This window comes from Diabrotica virgifera, chromosome 6 (genome assembly GCF_917563875.1).
Source record: "Diabrotica virgifera virgifera chromosome 6, PGI_DIABVI_V3a".
In the NCBI taxonomy this organism is placed as follows: domain Eukaryota; kingdom Metazoa; phylum Arthropoda; class Insecta; order Coleoptera; family Chrysomelidae; genus Diabrotica; species Diabrotica virgifera.
The window spans coordinates 179442706-179458157 of record NC_065448.1 but is presented as its reverse complement, the minus strand read 5'-3'; the positions used below and the strand labels follow the sequence as shown (position 1 = coordinate 179458157).

The window sequence follows — 15452 nt, the reverse complement described above, 5'->3', positions numbered from 1 at the left end:
CAAATTTAACTATGCTTAAAAAGTTTGGAAAGTTTTTGCATAGATTTAAAAAAATTAACTTTTTTTACAAAAACTAATTTACAAAACAACGTTTTTCTTAAAATTAAAAGTTTTACCATTTTTTTTTTTTTTTTCTATAACACGTCTAGATCTTAAACTCCCCATAACACTTCGTTTGGACGCTATAGTTTAACATAGACGTGATCAAATAGATCAATTTTAAATTTTTTCACTTAATTTTTGCGATTTAACTTTACAATTCACGAATCTGCACCTTTTATTTTTTTAAATTCATAACTTTTACGAGAAGATGACTGAAAGTCTACAACAATTTTCATAGTCTTCACAATAGTAAGAGATTTAATGTAAAAATTTCAGAAAAAAAAATATTAAAATGGAACAGAGTTGTAGCGATTTAAACCTTTTCATTTCTTTTTTTATTTTTAGGTGGTTAAAATTCCGATTTTGACCAATTTGATTTTTTAATAAAAAATTAATTAATCGTGTGGTGAAAAAAATAAATATGCCATTTTAATTTTCTATTTGTCTAATTTGTAAAATTCATATTAGAGTTTTCAAAAAGCGTATACAGAGTGAAATTTTTTCTAAGACCAAAACGAACTAATTTTTTAAATCCGGGCCTGATTTTTTTCTAGTTTGAACAAATCAGTTGATTAAGTGGTAACATAAATTAAATATTTGTTCAAAAAAAGTTAATTTTTGTAATAAAAGTTAATTTTTTTAAATCTATGGTTCACTTTACCAAACTTTTAATTCATAGTCAAATTTGATTTTTTTATAAAAAATTAAGTAATCGTGTGCGGAAAAAAATAAATGTGCCATTTTAATTGCCTACTTGTCTAATTTGTAAAATTCATATTAGAGTTTTCAAAAAGCGTATACAGGGTGAAATTTTTTCTAAGACCCAAACGAACTAATTTTTTAAAGCCGGACCTGATTTTTTTCTAGTTTGAATAAATCAGTTGATTAGGTGGTAATAGTGTAACGATTGACCAAAATAAGAGACACATCGATCTGACCGTTCAAAAATTATGACGAATACAAATTTCTGTCAAAATGCGAAACTCGCCCTGTATATTATTAAACAATGGGAGCAGACACTTTTTAATGGTCATTTGTTATTCCCCATAGAAGCCTCTATACGAGGTAGGAGTATGTACAGTTCCTCATGACTCACCCTGTATATTATAATATAATTTTGTAATTATATACTTTGTATATGTATAATTACGACTGTGGCTGGCCACAGTCGCTCGTCTGGGGTGCGACGTCTACTTCACATAAGAACCCACGGTCAATCATCGGAAGCTGCTTTGTGGATCCACAGAGTAGCGCTGCAGAGTGGCCCGTCGGGTTTGGCCCTAACATTAAACGCCGCACCCTTCCAAATTATCCACTTCACAGCGTAGTCGCCGGCGCTAGAAAATCACCTGTTTCAGCCACTATGTGGATCCACAGAGTAGCGCTGCAGAGTGGCCCGTCTGGTTTCGCCTTTAGACACCTTCCAAAATGAGCACACCAGATTTGATAGCCACAAAAAAATCAACTAATTTTATCAAATGACTGCTAAGAATGTTATACTTAGGAGATGCGAAATCTGATGATCATAAACTACTCTTGAAAATCGTCAATAAAAAATGCGTTTATCAATGGTATTTGTACGCATGTATAATTTCAAGGATCCGCAATATCTGTCAACACCCAAAAACCTTTCAAACTACCTGTTTCATAAATGCAACGCTATAATCTAGTTATAGATTCAAATAAAAACAGGGCGGGGTACCCACATACTTTTAAAATGTAAAGGTCAATTCTAACAACAGCGTTCGAGAGCTAGCTAACTGAATCGAAAGTCAGTAGAAGTGTAGAAAATGCATTTACTGGTAAGTAATCCTTTTCAACTTAAGAATTTTATTACGACCTATCGTGCCAGAAATGCACTATAACCGATGATAGATCAGAAAATCATTGGGAGGAGTATGCCATGTTACAACATCCGTTGGATAATCGTGCAAGTTTGAGGTCAGTGCGATATTACGGCTAAAATGTCAGTTCGATTTTTTAATAAACAGACAATGTATGGTTTGTAGGTAATTTAAACTGTAATTTAAACATTATTGATTCTTTGATTATGGTTTATTACGTGCAAAATAGGGAGCAAATAATGGGAAATTATAATTTTCAGTTTAATGTTATGTAAATGTCATTTAAACACTGCAGACAAAGGAACTGGTAAATGCAATGGTGAAAATTACATTTTTAATCTCTTGGTCGTTTCTTGTGATTCGTAATTGCAATTAGTTTTAGTTTTTTTGTAAACTATCACCAACATTTCTTTTAAACAATGTTTATATTGATTTAAAGTACAACTATAAGAATTCAAACAAGCTTCTATTTTTCTAAAACTTTTTTTGTTAGTTTACATATTTATGTTAAAGTAAAAAGTTCTACTAGCAGATTTGGCCGCTAATTGTTTAAACAATAACAATTGTTTTGTATAAAAAATTTTAAAAATATCGTTGAATTCATCATTTTACTTTGATCAAATATGTTTCTATTTTGTTATTGGTTATGCTGAATCCGAATATTGCATTACAATTTGAAAATTCTTATACAGAAGCTCTTATACAGTATGTTTGCGTAGCTATGAACCACATGGAACACTTTTCTATTATCAATTTTACGAAAAAAAGTTATTCTTCAAAAAATACTCTGGATAGTCAAAAATCTAAAACTCAACCACCAGATATCAAATTTTATCAATTTTATACGAGTTACGTTAAAAATATGAATTTCTTTAACGAGTAAAGTACCTTTTTATTCCAGAATATCAAAAAATGCTATTATGAAAAGTTGTTTGAAACTAAAAACTATGTTTTAATATACAATTACATTATTCTAATCGAAAAAAAAAATTCAATTTTTTCTCAAATTACGGATACTAATTATCATTTTATTACAATTATTGTAACTATTTTATTATCAATTTTACGAAAAAAGTTATTCCTTATAAAATGCTCTACCTGGTCTGAAACCTATGATAAAACCATCAGATATCAAACTTTTCCAGTTTTATACGAGGTATGTAAAAAATATGAATTTTTCTTAGGAGTAAAGTGCCTTTATTATTCACAATATTTTAATTAGAAGGATGTAGTTGAACACCGAAACATATTTTTTAATTCCAAACAACTTTTCTTTATAACAATTTTTGATATTGTGAAATAGAAAGGTACTTTACTCTTGAGTGAAATTCATATTTTTTGACATACCTTGTATAAAATTAATAAAATTTTATATTTGATGGTTGCATCTTAGATAATATACGATGCAGAGTATTTTATAAAAAATAACTTTTTTTCGTAAGACTGATAATAAAAAAGTTATCAATAGGTTCCAATTTTTTTGTTGAACATTTATTATTGTTGAAGCTTATTATTAAATGTATTTTAGATAAGTTTTACAGAAAAAAAATTTGATCACTTTGTATAAACATTTTTTTAGCTGGTAATTTTCGGTTTTTGTATTACGTTTTTGTTATCTTTCTTAATTTTCTCAAAAAGAAATAGTTTATTTAATTTCTAAAATAAAGTAATTTAGTGCATTTCAAAGACTACATCCTGAGCTTTAAAAAACACCTATGTATAAAACTGTAATAGATCTGTTGAAAATTGAGTAATACAGTGTTAAAGTCGTGTTAATTCTGTAAAACTATGAAGTTTTCATAAATTACATTTTTTGAGACGTGGTATAATTTGAATTAAATTTTTGAAGTTTTTTTTTGAATGAAAAATCATTTAGTAAGATGATTAAAAGGTAAGTCGTGCAAATTGGGAGTTTTATAAGAAAAATTGTATTAGTTACACATTTTTAAATAATTTTTGAACAAAATTCATGTAAGTCTCACTTTCAGCCAGCACCGTACTTATGCCCATACATTTTGTTTCTTTTTATTATCACTCTAAGATAGTTTAATTATTCTTCTTTCATGTTCATTTTGTAAAGTATTATTTGATCGATTAGTTAAAGAATAACATTAAAATAACTCAACCGTGCACTTCGCCGTACGCTAGTTTACAGTGCGCCAATGTTTGTGAGAATGGTGACTTAGCGTTATAAATAAAAAATTATAGAAGCTACAGATTTAATTTTAGAAAAATTTTTATATAAGGTTTTTTTGTAAAATTTTCTGAATTTTTCAATGGCAAAATTTATATTTTCGGAGTTATTTAAAAAAACATCTATTTTCGCAGTTCATTTGTTTAATAAAAATTAAGCACCCACTTCTCGAGTAGAACTTTTTGATGTGTTGTTTATTAAACATTTCTTAATGAAATCACAAAAAGTTCTATCTTGTTTGATTTTTTCCGAAGTGAAAATTTATATGCACTCCCCTAAACTGTCTGTAATGAAAATTACATTTAAAAAATGTTTTTGCTTATTGATTTCCACTCCGGAAATCGTTTTTAGAAAATATTGTTTTAAAAATATGCTAAAAATGGTAACCAAAGTTATTAGCGATTATTTTTTTCAACACTTACGATTGATTTACTTGGCCTCGATCTTATAGGCAAATAATTTTACAAAAATGCTTATGTAGCAAATAGTTGCTTCATTCTGTTGATTTGTTTGTTACTTCTCCATAAGTAGGTCGTATGGGAGCTATTTCTTTGTTCTTCTTTGTTCATCTTTCCATTGTTCTTTGTGCTCTTTGCATATCCGGGATTTGTCGGTTTTTTCTTGTTTTTTTATATGTATATATATATATATATATATATATATATATATATATATATATATATATGTACATATATATATATATATATATATATATATATATATATATATATATATATATATATTGCATTTGCGTCCCTCGTGGCTTCTGTATAGTTTTGACTCTTCGTGACTTCCGATCAATATACAGCGTGTATATTAACAAGACTTATTTCATACAGTTAGCGCTCGCTTTGGCATCCGTTATACTGGCAACAATGTACTTATGGTATCAAGTAAAATTTTTAACCTTGGTCGTGTTTATGTGAGAATTTATTTGAAGAACCCAGATAAATTCTATTTATAACTTTTGCCAACTAGGTGGTTTTGCTCGGATATACGATAAGGATTTGCTGTAAATTGTTTGTTTTCGTTTTTATACTCTTAAATCAGGTTAGAAAAACTTATTTCTTGGGTGTAGTTATGGATAATGTATTTTCTAAACTTTTAATTTTCTATTTTATTTCGATGGAAGAAGATTATGGATCTCGGAAGATTCGATGGAATAAGTTATAATGTAATATACTTAACAATACCACTATATACCCTTGACAAATATTTATTTTTTAAAGTTAGTAATTGTTTGATGAGCCTTTCGATAGGTTAGGTTTATTATTAAATTTTATTTTGATAAATAATCGGTATTGTTTCTCTCTCTCTCTCTGTGTGTCTCTCTCTCTCTTTTTCTCTCTCTCTCTCTCTCCTCAGCGCATCCTTTTCTGTTTTATTCTTTCGAAATTTGCTATACAAGTATTTTCCATTGCTCTCTGTTTCTCGCTCTCTGTTTGACTTCTCTCCATCTCAACGCAAACTCTTTCATGATCTCTTGTTACAGTTCTTCTCCAGCTATTATCAGGTCTTCCTCTTCTTCTTCTTTCGTCTGGTTGGTATTCGAGTGCTTGTTTGGTTATATTATTTCGATCCTTCCTCAGAGTATGTATAATCCATTTTCATTTCCTTCTTTTAATCGTGACTGTTATTTTCTCTTGTTTTGTTCTTCTCCGTAGATCTATGTTTTTTATTTTATCTGGCCAGTATATTTTTACGATTTTCGTCAACTATTTATTTATAAAGGTTTGTAATTTTTTGCTAGTTGTATCTTCCTGTCTCTAAGATTCTGCGCCATACAACAATATAGTCTTAAAACAGCTGTTAAAGATTTTGATTTTGGTTAATTCTGATATATCGCGTGTGTTCCAGATTTTCCTTAATGCATTATATAATTATATAATGAGTGCAAATTTTGCCTTTACTATCCTTTTTTCTACATCTGATCTACTAGCGCCTTTTTTCCATGATTGATCCCAGATATGTAAAGTTATCTACCTTCCGTATTTTTCTTACTTGTATTTAAATTTTAGTTTATCGGTTACTGTTTTTTTAAGTTTTGTTTTTTTGTCTTTATCTTCAGGCCCATTACCTTGGAGTATTTTGCAAGCGTGTCGATCTATTTTTGCTTATAGCTGCTATGTTCGGTTAGGGGACAAATGTCATCTGCGAACTACAAATCCTCCAACTAGTTATGCAATTTCCATCTAATACCTGTTTTATTATCGCTTACTTTCTGCATGATCCAGTCCGTTATTATGTCGGGGATAGCACACATTCTTGTTTAACTTCGCTTTGTATAGCTATATCTACATACTACCATTTTTCCCGCATGTTCTACTCTGGCTCTATATTTCTTGTAAAATAGTCTGATTAAGTTGATGTATTTTATCGGTAGTCCATATAGTTTTAGAATCTTCCACATTTGTTCTCTGTTTATACTATCGAAGGCCTACTATCGTCAAAGTCAAAGTAAACTGTTTATATTTTTTTGCCATTCACTAGCTTGTTCCAAGATAATTATAGAGTACAAGAGATACAGCGGTACAGGTACAAGATACAGAGGTACAGATAGAGTACAAATGTGGTCGATAGTGGAGCGTTTTGCGCGAAAACCTTTTTGGTTGTTTCTTAGTCTTAGTTTCTTGTCTAGTTCTGGCTTCAGTCTATTCAATATGATATTTGACATTATTTTGAATGTGGCACTTAGCAGTGTTATTGCTCGCCAATTCTAGCATTTATTTAAATCGCCCTTTTTTGGTATCTTAATGGTTACACCCTCGTTCCATTTCTGTGGAAGCTCCTGGTCGGCCCATATCTTGTTAAAGAGTTTGTGTAATATTTCTATTGATTCGTTTGCGTCCGCCTTTATTAAATCTATCGGTAGGTTGTAGCTTTCAGCGGCTTTGCCATTTTTTAGTTGATTCAGTGTGTTTTGTATTTCTTCTTTCGTAATTTCAACTGTTCTATTGTTTATTTCCTGTATTACATTATCTTCGTTTATATCTGATGTTTGGAGTATATTTCTTCGCAATGTTCTTTTCATCTTTGTATTATTTTATGTTCTGATGTAATTATATTTCCTTGTTTATCTTTGATTTGTTTATTAATGTTTAGTGTTTTCCCTGTCAAATTTCGGATGATATTGTACTGTATTTTCAGGTCGTTTTCTTGCGCAGCTTTTTCTGACATTTTTACCATATGATTTACATAGTATCTTGTCTTTTCTGGGTTGCTTTTTAACCGCTATATTTTTTCTTTGTATTTCCTTTCTACTGCTTTTCCTTCTTCGGTTGCTTTTTTTTGTAACATTTCTTCTTTAAGTTTCTTTCTTTCTTCTCTTAGTTAGTTATACCTATTACATTATAAATACAACAATGCCCGTCACAGTTCGGACGAGAATTTTAGTTATTAACAAATAAGAGTCAAATATGACAGTTTTTTCGTTTAAATCGCTACAGGTAAAAATAAGGTAATTAAATATCTTATTTAGATTATTCATCTTTTAGTAGATAAGCAAAGGTTTAAAATGGAAGTTTTTGAATTTTGATTCGATTATTTGTTACTTGGTAAATTGCAAAATAAAACTAAATTTCGAAAATAAAAAATTGCTATAACTTTTGCAAAAATGAACTTAAGACTTTGATATTGCATGAAATGTTGAGTCAAACAGTCCACATAATGCACAAAAAATTTCCAGACTATTTGTCAATTAGTTTAAATTTCATTCGATGAAAAGAGCTTTTTTTGCAATGTTGTTGTTCAGAAAATAATAATGATACAGCAATTCTGTGAAAACCACAAGAAAGAAGAATACTTATATTTTCAACTTATTTAAAAAATCAATAAGAAGTCATTTTTACCATTCTGAAAACATTCTCCGAAAGTAGAATCATTTTTGGCTTATAAACAATTTGAATAACCGTATTAACATATTGACTAAATCTGCGTTGGGATTTGAAAAGCTGATATTTTTACACGAATTTTCAAAAAAAAACCTTTCGCCTAGGTTAATTACGAGCAAAGTTAGCCACGTTATTTTTAAAGATATATTAACCACTATGTTCAAGTTTACTCAAACTTTTACACATAAACTATATACATACCTTGAACTTCAAAATAGCGATAGTTAGGTTTCTTAATTGTTATGAACAAACTAGCTGTGAATTAAATAAAAAAAAAATGGCTAACTTTGACCGTAATTAACCAAGGTAAAAATTTTTTTTAACATTTATCTAAAAGTACACATCGAAAACAATGTGATAACTACAGGGGTATTTCCGTTACACCAACAATCAGCAAAATATACGGAAGGATCTTACAAAACCGAATAGAAGACGAATGCAAGGAAATGGAAGCAGAAGATCAAGCAGGATTTAGAGCCGGAAGATTTACAATTGATCACCATTTTGCAATCGCACAAGTCATGGAAAAGAAAACAGCGATTAACCAAGAGATTTATTTCGTATATTATATTGATCTGAGAAAGGCATACGATAGTGTACCTTTGGTAAAGTTATGGGAGGCAATGGAGAATACAAATATTAACATAGAAATGTGAAAAGTGAAAACTACCCCTAATTGTAAAAAATTATAAAACAACATTTTAAACTTTAATATTGTCAACATTTGGTTTTTATTGGATACATAATGATTGTTTTATGCTTTAAGATATACTATCATAATATTTCAACCCTTAAAACCACCCTTTTTGGAGCTATATATAAAAAATTTACTTATCCTAAAAGAATCATTTCGGCTTGCATCGATTTACATAAAAATTTGGGATTAGGATCAGCTCACCCTGTACTTCATATTCTATATCATGCTTAAGGGCGTTGATTATTTTAGGGGTGTAACCTACCCCTTATTAACAAAAATTATATAAAAACATTGTAAATTTTAATATGGGTAAAATTTGGTTTTGATTTGTTAAATAATGATTGTTTTATACTTTAGGATAAAATATCATAATATTTCAACCCTTAAAAACCACCCTTAATAACATCACAATTTTTAAGTATAAGTAGATAATTTAATAGATCTATACAGAAAAAAAAGTAGAATTAAAGAATTACAAAAACATTTATTTACACAAAAATATGAATTTACAAATATGTACAAATACAAATACAAATAGTTTTTTAGTCATCTTCTAGTATACGAACCGGTTCTATGGTATTATACATACATTGAAAATGATCCGTAAGTGGACTATTCCAATTTTTCAAAAAAATATTGGTTTTCTAAACATAGCTCCTTCAGTTTTGGCGATAAAAAGTTTTCTCAAAAATAATTTTGTAGGATTTTTAAAGGGTTATAAGACTGTGAAAACTAAATTCTGTAAGAGCCCTTAGTTTTTAATTGGGGTGGGTTTAAAAGAATAAGGGGGTGTTTGCTCGAAAATAGAGGTTTTAAATAGCTATAGTATCTCGCTAACTGTTCACTGTAATGAAAATCTATGCAGAAGGGAATTTTACTTAATAAATAATAAGCTACAATTTAGTAGTCCATAATTTTTTTCGTATCTCCAGTATTCGTAACTCCAATTTTTCTAAAATTAGGCCTTTTAAATAGGTCAAACTTCTTGGGTGTATTGATAATACGAATATAAAGGGAATTACAGAAAGGTGAAGACCAATTTTTAATTAGTAGGGTAGTTAGGGGGTTGTTTTCACTGATTTTTTCATAGAGAATAGCAGGTACCGACTGTTTTGATCATAAGTCGCTTAATTTTCATGCTAGAGGAAAATAAATAATAATAGTCGCTTAATTTTCATGCTTCATTTTCATGCTTTTCATGCTTTTTTTGAAAGGTCTAACAGTATACTTGAAAAAAGATTATTTAAGTTTAATTTAATTTGTGTTACTAAAGATACATTTTTGATATCTACAGTTTTTTTTATTAAATGCATATTTTTCGAGGTATTCTCAAAAAACCCTCTAAAAAAGACGATTTTTTCGTCGAAAAACTGTTACTTTCATGCGCGAATAACTCGAAAAATATTAGTTTTACGAAGAAAATTTAAAAAACATTTTTTTCTTAGAATTACTTTTTACATCGATTTACATGGTTAAAATGCAATAAAAAATTCCCGTCCCCGAGATAGGGTGGCAACCACCCCAAGCTTTTAGCGTACAGCGGTATGATATAGAAAATGATTCTTGGATTATTCCCTGTGAAAATTTCAAGTAAATCCATGTTGGACGAAAAAATTGCGAGCCAAAATGCTTCACTACCTCGACTATAGAAGGAGGAGAAACAATCAGTAAATGTTACGAATATAAATACCTGGGTATAAAAATCACGAATGATGGAACACTGGACGGAGCCATTAAAGAACGAAATACTCAGGGCAGGAAAGCAATTCGGCTCCTAAACTCAGTACTCTGGGACAAGCAGATAAACAACCAAAACAAGAAAAAGATCTATAACGCCGTAGTGAAAAACATTATAACATAGAGCTGAGAAGTATGGCATATGAAGGAAAAATCAAAACGAATGTTAGATGGCACCGAAATGGACTTCTGGAGAAGAGCTGCAGGAAGATCAAGAAGAGAACATGTCACCAATGAACGGATACGAGAAATAATGAAGGTCACATATACAATAAATGAGGAAATCAACGAAATACAACTACGATGGTTTGGTCACGTACAAAGAATGTATGAAGACAGAATCACAAAACAAGTGCAAAACTAGAAACCGCAAGGTAGAAGAAGAAGAGGTAGACCGAGGAAAAGTTGACAGGCAGGAATAAACAAAGCCATGGATGAAAGAGGTCTGAAAGTAGATCAATGTGCGGACGGAGAGGAGTGGCGAACGTGTATCGGAAGACGGAGAACGTTATAAACCGATAATACAATAATAATGTAAAAGTACCAGCCTTTTAAATCTTAAAGTCTAGGGATGGCGGTTGTTGAACAAAAAACCGGTTTTCGGTTATACCGTTTTTTTTACTTACGGTTTAACCTGACGGTTATAACCGGTCAAAAACCCGGTTGTCCCAAAAACCGGTTTTCGTTTTTTTAATCAAAAGCAAATACTCAATAGGTTATAATGTTACATTTATATTGCACTTTAGTTTGCTCAATTTTCCTCCCGAAAAATTCCCCAACCAATTCAACCTATAAAAATTTTCCCAGGCGCTTTCAAATTACCCTAAAAATGGGCGAAAGTACCCCAATCTCTGATTCGTCGCTCGTTGTAGACGGCATCGGCGTATATTGCGTTGTCAATAATTGGGATATTCCCAAAAGTGATGATCCTATCGATCTACCGAAATGTCCCTTGGATCTATCAAGTTTAAAAATATATCCAAATGACTTATATTTTACTTAAAAATAAATTCGATAAACCAATTCATTATTTACTTCTCTATTGCCATCAAAAAATTTCAGTAGGTAATATTTTTTAATACGTTCGTATAATACATACCTTTTATATCCTAAGAATTATTTATTGTTTAAAAATTACATAATGGTGGTTCCTAATCGGTTTTCGGTATTCAAATTTCTTGCAAACAAGAGTCTCAAGTCTCAAGTACTCAAGTATAAACAATTTTTTAAATGATGGTTGGAATATCAATTTCAAGCAGATCACTTACTTTTTTATGTAAATATATTATCATCTAAATCTAAAAATAACTATTCCCAAAATTGTTTCATAAAAGCTGATGTCACACTTTCGTCCAGTTCTCTATTAGTAAATAAAAGTTGAATTATGGTTGTTTTGTTTGGGTTAATTACTTCGCATATTATTTATAATACATATGATTGAGATCGAAAATAGATAGAAATTTCTTCATTTTTCTCTAAATAAATTTTTTTTCCACAGGTAACTTATTCGGTTTTTCACCGGTAATTACTTTAAAAAGAAAAAACCGGTTATAACCGGGACAAAAAACAACCGGTAAAACCGGTTGTTTCGAATTAAAAAAACCGGTTTTAGGTTATAACCGGTAGTCTTTAGCATCCCTAAGTCGATTAATTTAGTTTGCAGTCAATACTAACAAAGTTATTCAAATTGTTTATAACCCAAAAATGACTATTTTACTAAAATATTTTCGGAATGATAAAAATGACTTTTTCTTATTTTTTTTGAAAACTTTGAAAACATAAGAATTCTGTTTTCATGTGGTTTCCACAAAATTGCTGTATGGGTCATTCCACGAACATACGCCTGTTTTGGATTACTTCGACAACGAATATTTTACTGTGCAACATAAGAAGTACGAAAGTAAATGGCGCCAATAATTATTCCAATAAACAACAATGTAATTTGCAATTTACTTTCGTTCTTCTTATTTTGCACAGTAAAATATTCGTTGCCGAAGTAACCCAAAACAGGCGTATGTTCGTAGAATAGGGTATATCATTATTATTTTATGAAGAAAAGCATGCTTCATCATTGCAAAGAAAAGGCTTTTTTTTATAAACAAATTGAATAAAATGTAAACTAATTGACGAATCGCCTTGAAATTTTTTGTGTATTATCTGGACTGGACATGGACTGTTTCAGGCCCGGACTGGGCCGCCGGCCCACCGGCCCGCGGGCCGGTGCGCCTTTTGCCTTGGTTAGTGTCTATCCATTAAAAAAATTACACGCTGAAAAAAAAGTTTTTTGAACCTTTACACAAAAATGATGCAACTATCATTCCCCTAAAAAATGTTTTTATTTGCTTCTGATTTCGCCGTTTGGCACCGAAGGCGCACCATAAACCTACATAATAAAGCCAGTGGGTACAACAAAATATCAGATATCAGATAATCAAATAGCTTAGATACGATAAGCGGCGCCCTCGAAGACCATTTTTACTATTCGGGCGCCTTTCGTAGGTTCAATATCCTCTGTTTCTATTGTAATAAATAGCTTAGATGCGCGGCGCCCTCGAAAACTATGTTTGTGATTCGGGCGCCTATCGTGGGTATCAATTTCCGCTGTTTCTATCATAAAAAAAGCTTAGATGCAACAAACAGGCGCCCTCGAAGACCATTTTTACGATTGATGCACCTTTCGTGGGTATCAATTTCCACTGTTTATCAAATAACGGATATTTATACCTATAGAAGGCGCCCAAATCTAAAAATGAGCTTCGAGGGCGCTGCGCGTCGCATCTAACCTATTTGAGTATCTGATACCTGATACAAAGAGTGTTGCATTCCAAAATTGGACTAAAATATACAGGTGTGGTTTTCAGTGCTCCAAAACTACATTAGACATGCAGGATTGTTGTGTCCCAAACTCCTAAATAATGAAGCCAGTGGGTACAATAAAATACAACTTGTATCAGGTATCAGATAATCAAATAGCTTAGATGCGACGCGCAGCGCCCTCAAAGACCATTTTACGATTCAGGCGTCTTTCGTAGGGTCAATATCCCCTGTTTCTAAATATTATAATAAGTAGCTTAGATGCGACGCGCGACGCCCTCGAAAACTATTTTTATGATTCGGTCGCCTTTCGTGGGTATCAATTTCCGCTGTTTCTATTATAAAAAATAGCTTAGATGCAACGAGCGGCGCCCACGAAGACCATTTTTACGATTGGGGCACCTTTCGTGGGTATCAATTTCCGCTGTGTATCAAATAACGAATATGTATACGCGAAAGCACTACGCGTCGCATCTAAGCTATTTGGTTATCTGACACCTGATCTATCGATCAACTCCTTCTCATCCTCTCATATCGGACCAATCAAGCCAAGAACATCCACAAAAGCTTCCTGATTTGAAAATCTTTTTAGATCGCTATCTTCATTTTCCGTTGCTTCTTTTTTGCTCGTTAGTTCAAAACTCACATACTTATGGAAGCTCAGCGATTGTTCTTCCAAACCAGTCCAGATTATGACACTGTTTAGAAGTGATGTTGAAACCAGCGAGAGGTCCAGAAAGGATTCACTATTACTTCTTACAAACGTAAGTGGCTTACCGTCATTTAGCACGGTAAGCGCCATGGCGTGGATCCATTCTGATAGGTATTCCCCTCTCGAAGCGGGACGTTTGGTGAAACATAACAATTGTACGCCAGCCGGTCTACAACTTATGCCTTAACATACTTATTAACATTCTTAACAGAGTCTCTGGTGATTCCAATACCTCGGTTCACCACGTATACGGTCACGTCAGATCTCATATCTTTAACGATTATCTGTCGAAAGACCAAATGTCATACCTTCCCTTCATGCGAGTGCCTCTGCAACGTCGTGAGCGGCCCTCACCCTTCCCACATTTATTTAAAGAAACTGCGTATTAGATGGTTCTTATCTTTCTAACTTACTTACCCATACGCTGTCTGATTCCTGGTTCTAGGTGTTTTCACCCACCCTTTTCTCATCGCTTGTGGCAGGGTGTCTCTTGAGGCCCCGCTTTTCCAGGATCAGTTTTTTACACTCCGGGCACTGTAAGCTGTCGGCACTGTGACCGGATTCTTTAAAAGTAAGAAAAAAAGTCGTCTCACTATTGCACTCTCGTGACTGGTGCCCCCTCCTTACCACATCTGTAGTAGGAGTCCTCCCTGTTTTCTCTCTTGCAGTCCGTTTTACTATGCCTGAACTGCAGGCATCTAAAGCACCCCTGGACACGCAGTCTCTCTCGTATCTTGCATGAGTTCCAGCCAATAAGTATTTGTTCTCTTTCCAGTGCCTTCTTGGCTGCGATACGTGTCAGTTCAACCGTGACGTTTGTGTTCTTTATTTCCCTTATACAGACGAGTTTGAAGTCGTCAGGCTCCCTGCTGCCGGTATACCTCCGAACTTGTCTCAGGATTTCTACCTTGGAACTCCTCCGTCTATATCAATAGGTACACCTGGACTTGATAGCCCTGGACAACCTCTACTGCATTTCTCTCCGTGCGGGTCACGATAGTCTTCTTCAGGCGCTCGGTCTGTTATTTCCCTGTCACTTCGAGGATGAGGTCCCCTCTTATGCCTCCTTTAGAACTTTTAACGCTAATCCCCTTCTTCCTTGCGTCTACGCTACCCTTGATTTGCTTGAGCAACTCGACGTAGGATTTTCTGCCTCCCTTCACGATCACCTTCTACGCCTCCACTCTCCTTTCCCCGAGTTTATACTCCTCCAGCGCGAGGTGGAGGTTCACACCCATAAAGGTGAGTTTCAGGAGCTTCCTGAGGTTGCTACCTCTGTAGCCCCCACTACTCTTAGGTATGCCTCTCTGGTCTCCATGTCTTCCCTCAATTTATAAATAATTGCCAGTATTCTCTTGTCCCCGTCCATTTCCGTCACCCTATTCTCTACGGGGGACCATGAAAATAGTTTTGATGGTTTCCTCGGTTCTCTTCCTTCTGACTCTTCCTTGTAATTGTAGTC

General features: G+C 32.6%; 1 protein-coding gene across 2 annotated transcripts in view; it reads left to right on the top strand.

Moving 5' to 3' along the window:
• Positions 1-1740: 1740 nt before the first annotated feature.
• The window catches only part of LOC114328178 (uncharacterized), an 86322-nt gene continuing 72610 nt past the window's right edge, over positions 1741-15452 (top strand). The window contains exon 1 of one of the 2 annotated variants that reach the window (XM_028276958.2): positions 1741-1904. In XM_028276958.2, the coding sequence (XP_028132759.1) occupies positions 1893-1904 (12 nt within the window). In that variant the 5' untranslated portion in view covers positions 1741-1892. The remainder of the gene's footprint in view (positions 1905-15452) is intronic. The other variant, XM_050653384.1, reaches the window with a different exon arrangement.